Source organism: Denticeps clupeoides, chromosome 3, assembly GCF_900700375.1.
Source record: "Denticeps clupeoides chromosome 3, fDenClu1.1, whole genome shotgun sequence".
NCBI classification, from domain to species: domain Eukaryota; kingdom Metazoa; phylum Chordata; class Actinopteri; order Clupeiformes; family Denticipitidae; genus Denticeps; species Denticeps clupeoides.
Genome location: NC_041709.1, coordinates 31,507,812 through 31,523,393, shown reverse-complemented (window position 1 = coordinate 31,523,393; position 15,582 = coordinate 31,507,812). Strand labels below are relative to the sequence as shown.

Sequence of the window (15,582 nt, the reverse complement as noted above, 5' to 3'; positions counted from 1 at the left end):
GTGTAACCACATCACTCCGGGTGAAGTATTTGGCGTGTAAATGCTGTTTATGTGGTTCCAGGTGGAGCCAGTTCCGCGATCTTGTGGATCAGAAGAAGGAATCCCTCATTTCAGCCCTGGGAGTCCAGAACTACCACCTGGACTGCAACGAGACCAAGTCCTGGATTCGCGAGAAGACGAAGGTGATCGAGTCCACTCAGGAGCTGGGCAACGACCTGACGGGTGTCATGGCGCTGCAGCGGAAGCTGACGGGCATGGAGCGCGACCTGGCCGCCATCGAGGCCAAACTGGGAGACCTCCGTGGAGAAGCAGAGCGCCTGGCCGAGGAGCATCCCGACCAGGCAAAGGCCATAACGGGCCGACTGGCGGAGATCAACTCGGTGTGGGAGGAGATGAAAGACACGCTCCGTAACCGCGAAGCCTCGCTGGGCGAAGCCTCCAAGCTGCAGCAGTTCCTGCGCGAGCTGGACGACTTCCAGTCGTGGCTGTCGCGCACGCAGACGGCCATCGCCTCCGAGGACATGCCCAACACGCTGGCCGAGGCCGAGAAGCTGCTGGCGCAGCACGAGGGCATCAAGAACGAGATCGACAACTACGAAGAGGACTACCAGAAGATGCGCGACATGGGCGAAATGGTCACGCAGGGCCAGACCGACGCCCAGTACATGTTCCTGCGGCAGAGGCTGCAGGCGCTCGACACCGGCTGGAACGAGCTGCACAAGATGTGGGAGAACCGACAGAACCTGCTGTCACAGTCGCACGCCTACCAGCTGTTCCTCAGGGACACCAAGCAGGCGGAGGCCTTCCTCAACAACCAGGTAAAGAGGGACAGCAGAAGGTAGCTTCAAAATATAAACCCATGGTGCACAAATAACGACGTCCGTCTCCTGCCTAGGAGTATGTGCTGGCCCACACGGAGATGCCCACCACCCTGGAGGGGGCCGAGGCCGCCATCAAGAAGCAGGAGGACTTCATGACCACCATGGACGCCAACGAGGACAAGATCAACAGCGTGGTGGAGGCCGGCAGGAGGCTGGCCAGTGACGGCAACGTCAACGCAGAGAAGATCCAGGAGAGGGCCACGTCCATCGATGACAGGTACCTTCCGATCCCAGCGCGAGCGCAATTCCAGATGCGTGTTGTGTTGACGACCTCGTTCTGCGTCCAGGCATAAGAGAAACCGCGAGGCGGCCGTGGAGCTGCTGATGCGGCTAAAGGACAACAGAGACCTGCAGAAGTTCCTGCAGGACTGTCAGGAGGTGAGTTGCCCTCTCTCCATGGTTACTCTCCACGGTTTTTTAAAGAAGCCGTATGTAACCCCCACGTGTCCTCCCGCAGCTGTCTCTGTGGATCAACGAGAAGATGTTGACGGCCCAGGACATGTCGTACGACGAGGCGCGCAACCTCCACAGCAAGTGGCTGAAACACCAGGCCTTCATGGCCGAACTGCAGTCCAACAAGGAGTGGCTGGACAAAATTGAGAAGGTGAGACTTCAGAAGGTTCGTTTTTGGATCAGTAGCATGTAGTAGCGTAATTCTGCACGCTTCATACACTTAAGTATATACATGAAAGATGAAATTTAATCCTAAAAAAGCCGTGCACGTACAATAAAAGGGGTTGTTGAGATTCACAGTTGGGAAATAGAGGTCTGAACTTTTGAGACCAGTGAATCAGAGACCAGCATCCCATCAATTTTTTCTACATTACTTGACATTATTTACAATATTTATAATTAAATCCGTCAGTGAGATGAACCAGGCGTTCGTGGTGAGTGTGGACTGAACTTATTGGAGTAAATCAAAGCGTGAATCACGGGTGTTCAGGACCAGCGTTCGGATGTCCCGCCGACTTTTAAGCAGCGATGGGCGTTAAGAAGCGACAAAGTAATGCCGGCGGAGCGGCAATGCCATATGCCGTTCGGAGGGCGCTCATTTCGAATGTCCGCGTCACTACCGGCACTCCTTTTTAAATAGAATTTAATGCCACCGCCAGAAAGTCACTAAGCAACGTCATTATAATATAATCGGTTATGCTCTGCACTGCATGCATGCAGAATCGTCCACGTCTGCAGCGTGATGCATCAGTTCTACGATTAAGTATTAAATGTATACCTGAAAGATGAAATTTAATCCTAAAGAAGCCCTGCAGATAAAATAAAAGGGGTCGGGGGGGTCATGAGGTTGACTTTCACAGTTTGGCTGGACCACGCACAGGGAAGGGGTGTTGATGGGACCCAAGGATGTTTCACGTTAAATTTGTCATCCTACAGGTCCCACTGCACCCCGTCCCACACCCACAGACCTTCCTCTGTCATCGCTTTCTGTCAAAGTGTAAAGTGTCCCAAGGATTTCTGACCACCAGCACGTTTCCTCATTTCTGTTTTTCCTTTCGCTTGTACAGGAAGGGAAGCAGCTTGTGTCGGAGAAGCCGGAGACGGAGTCGGTGGTGAAGGAGAAGCTGGCGGCGCTGCAGCAGATGTGGACGGAGCTGGAGTCGACCACCCAGACCAAGGCGCAGTGTCTGTTCGACGCCAACAAGGCCGAGCTGTTCACCCAGAGCTGCGCCGACCTGGACAAGTGGCTCGGCGGCCTGGAGGGCCAAATCCAGTCGGACGACTACGGCAAAGACCTGACCAGCGTCAGCATCCTGCTGAAGAAGCAGCAGGTACAGTTGTGGGAGCACAGGGCCTTCGTCGAATTTATTCTGATCCATCCAAGGGGACGGAGGCTGACTTTCATGTGGGCGTGTCTGTCTCCCAGCTGCTGGAGAGCCAGGTGGAGGTGCGCCAGAGGGAGGTGGTGGAGCTGCAGACGCAGGCCCTGGCGCTCAGTCAGGAGGGGAAGGACACGGAGGAGGTGGACGGGCAGAGGCAGGTGTTGGAGAGGAAGTTCCAGGAGCTGCTGGACCCGCTGAGGAAGAGGAAGGACTTTCTCATGGCCTCACGCGAGATCCACCAGTTCAACCGAGACGTTGAGGACGAGATTGTGAGTTTGTGTTTGTGTCACGAAGGAGAGGAAAGGGGTAACTTAAAGGTCCCCGATCATGAAGATGTATTTTGTGAGATTATTGAACATTAATACGAGTTCCCGTAGTCTGGTTATGGTCCTGCAGTGGCTAGAAATGGCGATATGTACAGAGAGCGGCTCAGATGGTTGGATCTGGAATTTTTCCCCTTATGATGTCATAAGGTGAAAGGTTACCTCCCCTTTCTCATGCTTTTTTCGGCCAACTTTTTCCACCGACCGTCATGGCTTCCAAACGTGTGAAGCATTGCAGTTGCGCAGAGGTTGGATGTAAAAATGAGCACAAATTTTTTTTTTTGTTCAGTCACGGGAGACTCAGAAGAACCAGTGGGTTCGTGTCGTTTTATCTGAGAAAACGCAGACACGACTTCCTGTTTGCACCAAACTTTGAGATTGGTGAATGGTGTTGGCGCATTTCCGCAAATAGGCCGCTCATCTGTCCTCCTCATTAGCATTTAAAGCTACAGAAACCGAAGCGGTGCGTCCCGGGAAATGTCATTGTGGCTGTAATTCTGCACCAAGGCTTGGGATACGGTATCAGGGGACCACGAAGGCCTATATGAAAGCAAAAAAAACGCAATTTTGAACGGCACATGATTTTTCTACAGCTTTGGGTTGAGGAGAGAATGCCACTGGCGACGTCTACGGACCATGGCCACAACCTGCAGACCGTTCAGCTGCTCATCAAGAAGAACCAGGTGAGACCGGAGCTCGCGTTGCTCGCTTCGTTTCGGAGTTTGCCGGTGGAAACCAGTTGAGTAATCCGGTGCCCCTGCAGACGCTGCAGAAGGAGATTCAGGGCCACCAGCCCCGCTGCGATGACATCTTCGAGCGCAGCCAGGGCGTCCTGAGGGCGGACAGCCCGAATGAGGACTCCATCCGGCAACGGCTGGCTGACCTGCAGCAGCTGTGGGGGCTGATCATGGAGGAGACGGAGAAGAGACACAGCCGGCTGGAGGAGGCCCACAAGGCTCAGCAGTATTACTTCGACGCGGCCGAGGCCGAGGCCTGGATGAGCGAGCAGGAGCTCTACATGATGTCTGAGGAGAAGGCCAAGGTGGGTGTGACGGCGTGAGCATGAATGAGCTGCGGGGACAGTGGGGGGATAAGATCCTGAACCCTCTGGCCCTCTCTCTCCTTTTCTCAGGATGAGCAGAGCTCGGTGACCATGCTCAAGAAGCACCAGATCCTGGAGCAGGCGGTGGAAGACTACGCCGAGACGGTGCACCAGCTCTCCAAGACCAGCAGGGGGCTGGTGGCTGACGGTCACCCAGAAAGGTCAGAGATTCCTAGCCTACAAAACAAATACACACTGGTACATCTGAAAAGCTGATTACAATATTGTGGGAAAGGTCGTTGTTGTTTGTTCATATTAGTAATAAAATCTAATCAACACACATAGTTGGATCAAAGGAGGGTCATTTTTGGTTTTGCACTTATGCCCACTCGAAAAACACCATTTTCCCCAAAATGAAGGAAAATGAGGATGCCACTGTTGTGTGTTATTTCATCGTCCTGTGTCTTCAGTTTTCTTCTATAATGTAAAAAATGCACACTTTTGACTGGTAGCGTATATATTCAGAGCGAACCGTCTTTGTCCCCCAGTGAGAGGATAGGCATGCGCCAGTCGCAGGTGGATAAGCTGTACGCCGGGCTGAAGGACCTGTCCGAAGAGAGGCGCGGGAGGCTGGACGAGCGCTTCCGCCTGTTCCAGCTCAACCGCGAAGTGGACGACCTGGAGCAGTGGATCGCAGAGAGGGAGGTGGTGGCCGGATCCCACGAACTTGGCCAGGACTACGAGCATGTCACGGTAACGGACCGGGATTAATCACACACACACACACACCATGCCGCATAAGCAAATGTGTACGTCATTCCAGTCCTGCTATTAACATTGTGTTGCTGGGGCAACCGTACGAGCCGCGAACTCGCTGGTCGTATCGCTGATGACATTATAAAATGCATCTACAACGCATCTGTCTGGAGAATAATCAACAAGCATTTGCCTCCAGATGTTGCAGGAGCGCTTCCGGGAGTTTGCCCGCGACACAGGCAACATCGGGCAGGAGCGGGTGGACGGCGTCAACCGCATGGCAGACGAGCTGATCAACGCCGGCCACGCCGACGCGGCGACCATCGCCGAGTGGAAGGATGGGATGAACGAGGCGTGGGCGGATCTGCTGGAGCTGATTGACACGCGCACACAGATACTCGCCGCCTCCTACGAGCTGCACAAGTTCTACCACGACGCCAAGGAGATCCTAAGCCGCATCCTGGACAAGCATAAGAAGCTTCCGGAAGAGCTGGGCCGCGACCAGAATACCGTGGAGACACTGCAGAGGATGCACACCACCTTCGAGCATGACATCCAGGCACTGGGAACACAGGTATTTACATACACTCACACACTGGCGCCTTGTGTTCATTTCTCTTTTGTGTCAAGCTGTTATTTTAGCTTTTATTAGTTTTAGTCACTTTTTTTTAGTCAAGTCAATCGACTAAAAGTCTGAACATTTTAGTCTTATTTCAGAATTATCCATGACTATTTTAGTCGGTGAAAATGGTATTTTAGTCTTTTTAGTCTTTTTTTTTTTCCACTTGTAAAGTGTCAAAAACTCGCTTCGTCTTTTTCTCCCAGCCATTTGATAACCAACATATATCTACAACCCACCACAAGCATTCTGAAATCTAAATAATGCACGAACGCAATTAAACGAATGGAAATAACATCCTGTCTCATTTTTGTCAACGAAAATAAAGAGACATTTTAGTATATTTAGTATATTTTATTTGTCAACAATATTACATTATATATTTTGTTTTAGTTATTGTCACATGACCAGCATTTACATCTCATTTTCGTCACGTCCTAAAGATTCATTGATGAAGATATTTCGTCAAAAATTTTATGGACAAAAACAACACTACTCACACTGTACCATATTTCACATTATTAAAAAGAATCTAATCTACTTATTAAATATGCAGTTTCTGTTAATACTAAGTAGTCTGAAGTACACCTCCACTACTTCCGACAGGTGAAGCAGCTGCAGGAGGACGCTGCCCGTCTGCAGTCGGCGTACGCAGGCGACAAGGCGGACGACATCCAGAGGCGAGAGAGCGAGGTGCTGGAGGCCTGGAAGAGCCTGCTGGAGGCCTGCGATGGGAGGAGGCTGCGGCTGCTCGACACCGGGGACAAGTTCCGCTTCTTCAGCATGGTGCGGGACCTCATGCTGTGGATGGAGGACGTCATCCGCCTCATCGAGGCCCAGGAGAAACCCAGGTACGAGCAGGGGTCAGAGGGTTTGGAAAGACGACACAAGGCGAGATTCCTGCTGCTGAAAGACTGAACTTCAGCCTGTCAGAAAGCTGAAATTTTCCAGAAGTTGCTTATCTTAATATTTTAATCATTTCAGATCCGTATTAAAAATAAAAACAGAACTTTACTTGTCATAAATATAATATGGCAATTTTATCTATTTGAATGAAACGACACTTTTCCCCTATAGAGACGTCTCCTCAGTGGAGCTCCTAATGAACAACCACCAGGGCATCAAGGCCGAGATTGATGCCCGTAACGACAGCTTCACCGCCTGCATCGAGCTGGGCAAGTCTCTCCTGGCGCGGAAACACTACGCTTCGGAGGAGGTGGGTGCTGCACTGAAGAGTGTTCATGAGAAGAGACCCAGCATGGCTGACCTTGTTCTAACCAGCCCTCTTGGTCTGACCCTCAGATCAAAGAGAGGTTGCTACAGCTGACGGACAAGAGGAAAGACATGATTGACAAATGGGAGGACAGATGGGAGTGGCTAAGATTGAGTAAGATTGACTTAATCATTATCATGCTCTCCCCTAGAATCAGTGACATCTGTCAAAGTTCTGCTACTGTATTGAGGAACACAAAATGTCAAAGTAGTATCTCCAGGAATGATTTGGGAAGTGACGTGTGGGGAGAGGAAGTGGAAGTTGATCGTTTCCTTTTTCCACTGTGCGTGTGTATGTGTGTGTGTGTCTAGTTTTGGAGGTGCACCAGTTCTCACGGGATGCAGGGGTGGCGGAGGCCTGGCTGCTGGGCCAGGAGCCCTACCTGTCCAGCAGGGAGATGGGGCAGAGTGTGGATGAGGTGGAGAAGCTCATCAAGAGGCACGAGGCTTTCGAGAAGTCTGCCGCCACCTGGGAGGAGCGCTTCTCCGCACTGGAGAGGCTGACCACGGTAAGCAGGGGGTTACCATGACAGCCAAGAGGGATCTGTGCGATGGGTTCTCTGCATCATGGGCCAGGGGATGTGTGTTGAAGGCCGACGATTCGGTTTTTTTCTGCCCTGTCCTCTATCAGATGGAGTTACTGGAAGTGAGAAGACTGCAAGAGGAAGAAGAGAGGAGGAGAAAACCCCCGACACCAGACCATGTAAATGCAAATGATGCAGAAAGGTTGGTCACAGTTGCTCTCATATTCTTATAGTCAACACTACAAGTGGAAGGAAACAGGATTAATCCATGTTTATCTGGACCTTCTTCTAGGCAAGGAGAGCAGATTGCCCAGAACGGACTGGCATCAGACCAAGACTCACCCAGGGTTAGTTTCCGCCCATGCATCTACATCTACCAATGTTATGTTGTTTTCTAGATTCTTATTTTATGTCAAAAAATATCCAAATGCCCGGTGAAGGGAAGAGAAGTAAGTTATGTCAATAAACATATAAAAGCTACCCAGAGGTTGGTTCCACCTTTATATGACTTTTTGTGTTTGTTCTTCGTTGTGACCCGTGCTTAATGCTTCCTGTTCTTTAGTAGCTTCTGATATTTGTCATATGTGAATCAGGCTTAAAGTTTTTTTTTTTTTTTATTATGCACCAACTTTTAAACACCTATTCTGTTTGTTCACTAAAACGACTAAAATAAAATGGATCATTGCAGGTGATGCGGGTTTTATTGCAATTTCTATTCAACATTCCAAATGTTAGAAATCGAAGTATTCCGCAGTACTTTTGTAGCCACCAACTGAATTAACACAAAATGAAGCGTGGGAGACGTTTTTAGTCCAGCGGCAGAGAGATTCCCACCGAGATCACGGATGGGGGTCTCGACCCGTAGCAATGGCATGGGTAAAGTAATGCGTTTGCAGTGAACTCTGTGTGATTTTCCTCATCTTTCCTGCCAACAGTATCAACTTGGAGCTTTTCGGCCCTCTCGGCCTCAGTCTGCACATGATTTTTGCTGTGGTCCCAGGGACTTTTATTAACTTTTTCAGCCAGTAATCCAGTGACTCTCTTCGCGTTTAAATGGTAGTGCTGTCACTGCAGGTTCTTATGTGCCGCGAATGCCGTAAAAAAAATGTTATATCCTGCCCATTTCCCATGTTGGTGGGCTCATTCTCTCCGTCTCGCTCTCAGGAGGGAGTGGATGGAGGGGAAATTGTCAACGGCGTGGCTGAGCGCAGCTCCAAGGAGCCCAGCCCCCTGCCGTCCCCGACCTCGGGTCGGAAAGCGAAGGGCAGCCAGTCCTCCACCCTGCCAGCCAAAGGCCAGGACTCCCCCTCCTCCCAGCTGGAGGGATTCCTGCACCGCAAACACGAGTGGGAGGGTCACAACAAGAAGGCCTCCAGCAGGTACCTGCGGACGCCACACAAACAAGATGGCAGCTAAACCTGCGTTGGATCTTATCTTATCTCCTCTCGCTCGCTTGGCTTTTCAGGTCTTGGCATAACGTGTACTGCGTTATCAACAACAAGGAAATGGGCTTCTACAAAGACAACAAGGCCGCCAGCCAGGGCATTCCCTACCACAACGAGATCCCCATCAGCCTGAGAGACGCCGTGTGTGAGGTGGCCACTGACTACAAGAAGAAGAAGCACGTCTTCAAGCTCAAGTAAGAGACTAGAAAACCGGAAACGATGCCTGGGGTTTAATGAATAATGAGGATGCAACAGTAATGGCTTCATTTTCTTCTTCGCAGAGTTACAGATGGAAATGAGTATCTCTTCCAAGCCAAAGATGATGTAAGTGCCCGTCTTCTCCTTCTCCTCACCTCTCTTACATCACAACCATCAAGCAGGGTGAAAAGCATATGGACTCGTAACTGAAGGGTTCTGGGTGGACTCGTAACTGAAGGGTTCTGGGTGCAAATTCCCAACAGTTAAGGTGCCAGTGAGGTCCCCTTTAGCAAAGCTAAAGCTCCCCACACACTGCTGCCCATCACCTTGGTGAGCAGTGGGCAGCCATGAGAGGCACCCGGGGAGCAGTGTCTGGGGGTTCGAACTCACAACCTTCCCATTACAGGGCCGCCTCCTTTCCTGCTACGCCACCACTGCCCCACACATTTCATTGTGTGTCATTATCTGCTCAGTACTTGCATTTATTTTGTTAGCTACTATGCATCACAAAACAGTCACTTTTGCTTTAAAACTTAAAAAATATAGAATTCTACACAGAATTGAAAGCTAAGGTATAGTTACATGGTCCATTCCAGTCAGTGACTGACATTGCTTAGCAACAAAACCAATGCAAGTTCAAGTTTGTCACACCACACTGACGTGTGCCCTTTGACCCTGCAGGAGGAGATGAACACGTGGATCCAGGCCATCCAGAACGCCACCTTAGGTTCGGCCTCCTCCGAGAAGTCTGAGATAACGCCTAGCAACCAGAGCACCCCGGTAACCAACCGCGCCCAGACCCTGCCAGCCACAGTCACCCTCACCACAGAGTCAAGCCCGGGCAAACGAGAGAAGGACAAGGAAAAAGACAAAGAGAAGCGCTTCAGTCTGTTCAGCAAGAAGAAGCAGTAGAACGCGTCAGTCCCTCCCTGTTTCTTTACGTCTTTCCCCTCCAGCAGATGGAGACACTCGTACTCCCCACCTTTCTTATTCTTTTATTCTTCTTATATTCTTTTCTGTCATTTCTGTGTGCCCATATCCAGTGATATTCCAGCATGCAAGCTAAAGAAACCAGTACACCACACTCTGTGCCTAAGAGAATTGGGTTTACAAATTTGTACAAAGTGAAGAAAAACAAATGAAGTGAAAAAAAAATGGCGTTTTGGCTGTAGGGGTGCGGTGTGTTGGGGGATTCCCATAAAGAAACTTCTCGGACCAGGCGTTTTTATGCTATGTTCTTTTATTATTAATATTATTCTCTTTTTTTTTTATTCTATTATTGATAACTCCTTTTTTTGTAATTGTATGTCACCAAAGGGGTCTCATTGTGTGAACATTTCCTCAATTTTGTGAGGCTGTCTTCAGGATTAATTAGCATTCTCTCATCGCTTTTAGTGGGACAGGTTCCAGTTCAGATGATTGGAACCGGTCAAACAGACCAAATACTCTACACTTCCATTTATTGTGGTAGCTACTACGAATTTTAACCCTGTAACGTATGAACCACTGCTACTAATAATAAAGAAGAGTCAATGAACAGACCGTGGCTTGGATTCAAAGGGCGTGATAAACTCTGCAGTTCTCATGAAATTCCTTCTACCAGAATGTTCTATACAAAGGAGTATTAATCCTATTAATTTTATATTACCAGATTTTTCATGTTAATTTCCTTTATTGTTTTTGTTTAAAGTCATTTCCCTTGGGTTGCATCATAATATATGTTTCAAATAATAGAGGAGAGTATAAATACTAGATGTATAATAAACACTTAAAAGCATTGTGGATGTTAAGTGGACAAGTGGAAATAAAAGCATCTACTGGAAAAGGTAATGTAACTCCAAATCTCAAAAAAAAAGTAAAAAATTATGGTTGCTTGCTTGTTGGCTATAGCACTGTGCATTATTACTTTTTATTTGCCACATTATCCTGCTCTTTCATAAATAGTGTGCATTTCTGTCACTGTATCTATTGTACTGAATTTTCCATCTTACTGCACAATCAAAAGAAGAAAAAAAAACATGATAGGAATGAAATCCTTTGCAAAGTCCAGGCATCTGGGTGTATATATATAAACTCAGGCCTCGGTCTCTAATGTATGAAACTGCACCTGTAGACCTCTACCTTTCTCTGTTAAATATGTGCGAATGTCATTAAAATGCTTTTAAACATTACCAGGTCTGGTGTGACCAGTGTGTGTGCTTCTGAATGAACGCATGCTTGCACGAATGCGTGTGGGAGTTATTCTACGCATGGAGACGGAGCAGCTTCATGTGCGGTGATGGCAGTGGACTGACATCGCCAACACCACCATATGCTTGTGCCATATGTTTGAGATTAAGTCACGTCAGCCGCTGCTGCTCAGCACAAAAATGATTTGTTTTTGGCCCAGTTTTAGTGCTAAGGAAAGGGAGAGACTCCCATTTATTCAGCGAATAAAAATCATGATAGAGGGTAAGACACTCCTCTATAAACCTCCTCTAAAACCCAGGTTCAAATCCCACTCAGACCATTGTGTCCGTGAACTAGACACTTATCCCTGAGAGTCCCCAGGGGGACTGTCCCTGTTGCTCTGGGCATCTGATAAACACCATAAAATGTAAATGATGCATCAAGCCCTCCAGACATTCCAAAAAAAAAACAATGATCACAAATTAACAGCATTTATGGCATATGCGGTTCTTTAAGCATGAATCGGGGCCATATACATATAAATCCACATTATTTATTTAGGTCTGTGAAGGTTCTCAGTCATCCAGGTGAAGTTGTCTGAAAGTTGAGTCATGGACTTCTTTCTTTAAGGTAGAAACGTTTCATTCCGCATCCACGGAACTCTATCAATCTAAGGGAAGTTGGATAGTGACCACAAATTTATCCTCAGGGTTGGTTTCACCTCAATCCAGGTTTCACTCACTCACTCCCAAGCCAATTCAAGGCAGGAGTGAGGTGAAACTTAACGGCCTTAAATTTGTGGTCACTATCCAACTTCCCTTAGAATGATAAAGTCCTGTGGATGCAGAATGAAACGTATCTACCTTAAAGAAAGAAGTCCATGACTCAACTTTCAGATATTATTTATTTAGTTTAGCCTTAGATTCTAGATTATTTAGACTTTGAACTATTACTACGTAGATATCACAACTCCTTCGTTTTACAGGTTTGAAACTAACCACTTTTTAAGTTTTTTGGGCATACGTTGAGATACGAGCAGTTTACTTAGCCATTATTTTACTTCTTCGGCCAGTAGTGTGTGGTTTCAGTCCAAAATGGCGGCGGTACTACAATACAGTACATCGTCTTTGTTTAAATGGTCTTTGTCTCGAATCCCGATGACCTATCAACGACGTGAAAATAGAAAGGAGCAACGCTGATTGGCTCTCAGCGTTGGGCCGCCCCCCTTGTGCACGTTTCCCGCCGCTGCGTCTTGCTGGTGTCGCTGGTCTTGTTTGTCTTATTCAGTAGCGGTGGACCCGCGGTTCGGAGAGGAATAAGGGTGGTAAATCGAGCCGATGTGTTGCTATACGCGCCCATTGATCCCCTCTCCGACCCCCGTTCTACACGTGTTTCGCGGTTAAAGTACTCGCTACGTTTGCATACTCACTTCGAAATATAACTTCTGCTGCGCGCAAACACACGACGACAGGAGGAGAGGTGGAGATTTGACCAGAAATCACAGGCTGAAAACTGCGTACACTGCCACGAAACCTCAGTAAAGTTAGCAGTGGGTTCGGTATTTTGCATGACTTGGGTGCAGTAGTTTATTCTGTTCTGCACGGGGGTCATAATGTGTCGTTCATTTGTAATTAGATTTTTTTCGTGTGTTCAGTCGCGTGGATAGGATGCCGGAAGTAAAAATGCCATTAATAATCATAATAAAAATATGCTGGGCGCGACCCGTATCTCGTAATAGATAAGCGAGTTTACGACGTGTGGGGATGTGGCTCAGTGGTAGAGCGTCTGCTTTGCATGTGCGAGGTCCCATCTCCATGGTGACTACTCGATCCGCCAAGGTGCCACTGAGCAGAGCTCACTCAGGGTGATGGGTTAAAAGCAGAGGACACGTTTCATTGTGTCACCGTGTGCTGTGCTGCAGTGTTACACAGTGACAATCACTTCACTTTCACTTCACCTACACCCTGCCGACAATAGGATGAGGCAATATAACTCTCAAATTATTGTGTGCTATCTAAATTAAAAATGAGTCATTAAAATAATAATAATAATATAAAAAATCTGAGTCATTTAGCAATGCATGTTGAATGTCTCAGGGTCACAAGATGGAAGACCTCATCACCGCCCCCAGACCGTGGTAGAGCCATGGAACCAGCGGGAGATGTTGAGAAGGATGAGCCAACCTCTTCAGGTGTGTGCTGGAAATGGGCTCATTACATCCCCTCATTTACATTTACAGCATTTACCAGACGCCCTTATCCAGAGCGGCTTACAATCAGTAGTTACAGGGACAGTCCCCCCCTGGAGACACTCAGGGTTAAGTGTCTTGCTCAGGGACACGATGGTAGTAAGTGGGATTTGAACCCGGGCCTTCTGGTTCATAGGCGAGTGTGTTACCCACTAGGCCACTACCACCCCATTTACAATGTCACTTAACGCTACTTGTTTCATTCTGAACATGATGCACCAAACCTTTTGTGTGTGCATGTGTGTATATGGATGTTTTGCAAATTGATTTCTTTAAAATCTATTCTTACAGCAGACGGGCACAATGAAGAGTAAGTGCATGTTGGGGATTCTCCAACCGGACCGAGCGTTGCAAAACCCGGGACGATGCGCACGGGCGACAGGCCCTACCTGTGTGAACAGTGTGGGGCGGCGTCTTCAAAGAAGTCGCTTCTTAAAACGCACCCGCGGGTTCCAGTGCGAGCAGCGTGGGGCGGCGTTTTCCCAGTCCACGAACCTCCGAACACACGAGAGGAAACGCGCGGGGGAGAAGCCGTACCGGTGCGACAAAAGCTTCTCGACCTCCACGAACCTCAGAACGCACCCGAAGCCGCACGCCTGCCTCGCTCGGCCCACAACGCTTCAGGACGTCCCCCGGCGAACCCCCCGGCCCCACGTCTGGGAAGGGCTTCAAGACGGCGGCGCAGCACAGGCTTCACCGCTTCACGCACGGCCGGGACGCGGCCTTCAAGCTGCGCGGCCAGATGGCGAGGCACATTTCTCATGCCACAGTTTTGGGTTAATCTGGTCATTTTATTACCCTGATTTAAATCGAGAGGTTTACTAGTTTAAGTAAGTTGGGGGAAAAATGTACATCTCACATCCCACCACAGGAGCTGACCGGTTGCCGGGTTTCCGTGTGTAAATAAAATGGACTTTCCTTGTCAGTTTTGGATTTATAGGTATTGCACCCTCTTCCTGTTTTGTACGCGCCTGTACGGCCCCGATCCGCCAAGGTGCCACACACTGCTCACCAAGGGTGGTGGTTAAATACAGAGGACACATTTCATTGTGTCACCGCGTGCTGTGCTGCGCTGCAGCGTATCACAATGACAATCACTTCACTTTATCACTTATCACTTATTAGTGACGGTCAGATAATGACATCATCACTCTCGTCCTTTCCAGTCGCTTTGAACGATCTCGTCATCTCATGTCACGCCTTACGTAACCTCAGCTGCAGGCGTGCCCTGCGCATCAGTGTCTGCGTGACTTCTGGGGACGGTCACGTGCTCCCCGTGGGTTCGTGAGGAACTCCCTGCTCGTCAGCGGCCGCCTGTTCCAGCCTAATCAGATTAGGGTGGGATTGTGTCATTTAGTCGACCACGCTGGGCGGAGATTTGCCGCATGTCACCCGAAGAGAGAGAGAGACCGACATCAAGCGCCAGCGACTGGCCATCTGCTTCCCATGCTTGAGGAGTTAAATCGGCCTCCTTTCCTCTCCTGTCTCCTTCATTAACTGTGCTTTAGGACGCTACCGCAAAAACGTCCCGTGGTTGTGTTCAAACGAATATGTTTTATGAGGCCGTCAAACTTTTATTACAATCAGATGAGTAAATTAAATCAATATTTTATATTTATAAAACATTGTGACTATTTATAAACAAAGCGACTTACAATCAGTAGTTACAGGGACAGTCCCCCCTGGGGACACTCCCTGGAGATACGTGTCTTGCTCAGGGACATGATGCTAGTAAGTGGGGTTTCAACCTGGGTCTTCAGGTTCATAGGCGAGTGTGTTACCCACTAGGATACTACCCCCCCCCCCCCCAAATGGGACTCATATTTGGGGACTTTCTACATTTAAATGACACTGACCCCACTGTATACAGTTTTAAGGGCGACCCCTGCGTCTCTATAAGGACCCGGTTGGCGTAGAGGACACACCGTCTTCACCTTGGAGGGAATTAGAGGGAACGGCCGTGGAACTCTTTATTATACATCTCCACAGACGTCGATTGACGTTACGTGCGCAGGTAATTATGTATCCGTGGGAACTGTCGCGTGACGTCAACCTTCTCCTTGAAGGCTCCGCGGTCAGCACCTTGGACAAGGCGGAAGCGGTGCATCCTGGGAGTTGTAGTTGGCGTGTCGTTCGCGAACCACAACCCTTTCGAGGGAACGTACTGAACAGATTCACTTCAAGCGATTCGTTCGTTGCGTTGAGTCGTCGATGAAGCCTGAATGAAACAGGTTTAGTTTTCCAGAGAAAACAACCCTAAAACGTGAGCC

General features: G+C 48.7%; 1 protein-coding gene across 2 annotated transcripts in view; it reads left to right on the top strand.

Annotated features, from left to right (window-relative positions):
- sptbn1 (spectrin, beta, non-erythrocytic 1) overlaps positions 1–11,066 on the top strand; it is a 48,562-nt gene extending 37,496 nt beyond the window's left edge. Inside the window, exons 16-36 of one of the 2 annotated variants that reach the window (XM_028971962.1) lie at positions 62–818; positions 896–1,098; positions 1,169–1,259; positions 1,339–1,485; positions 2,402–2,665; positions 2,761–2,985; positions 3,633–3,722; positions 3,803–4,081; positions 4,172–4,302; positions 4,630–4,834; positions 5,037–5,411; positions 6,063–6,307; positions 6,534–6,672; positions 6,759–6,843; positions 7,041–7,237; positions 7,360–7,454; positions 7,545–7,599; positions 8,417–8,631; positions 8,718–8,891; positions 8,979–9,021; positions 9,577–11,066. In XM_028971962.1, coding sequence (XP_028827795.1) covers positions 62–818; positions 896–1,098; positions 1,169–1,259; positions 1,339–1,485; positions 2,402–2,665; positions 2,761–2,985; positions 3,633–3,722; positions 3,803–4,081; positions 4,172–4,302; positions 4,630–4,834; positions 5,037–5,411; positions 6,063–6,307; positions 6,534–6,672; positions 6,759–6,843; positions 7,041–7,237; positions 7,360–7,454; positions 7,545–7,599; positions 8,417–8,631; positions 8,718–8,891; positions 8,979–9,021; positions 9,577–9,807 — 4,246 coding nt within the window. In that variant the 3' untranslated portion in view covers positions 9,808–11,066. The remainder of the gene's footprint in view (positions 1–61; positions 819–895; positions 1,099–1,168; positions 1,260–1,338; positions 1,486–2,401; positions 2,666–2,760; positions 2,986–3,632; positions 3,723–3,802; positions 4,082–4,171; positions 4,303–4,629; positions 4,835–5,036; positions 5,412–6,062; positions 6,308–6,533; positions 6,673–6,758; positions 6,844–7,040; positions 7,238–7,359; positions 7,455–7,544; positions 7,600–8,416; positions 8,632–8,717; positions 8,892–8,978; positions 9,022–9,576) is intronic. The other variant, XM_028971963.1, reaches the window with a different exon arrangement.
- The last annotated feature ends 4,516 nt before the right edge of the window (positions 11,067–15,582 follow it).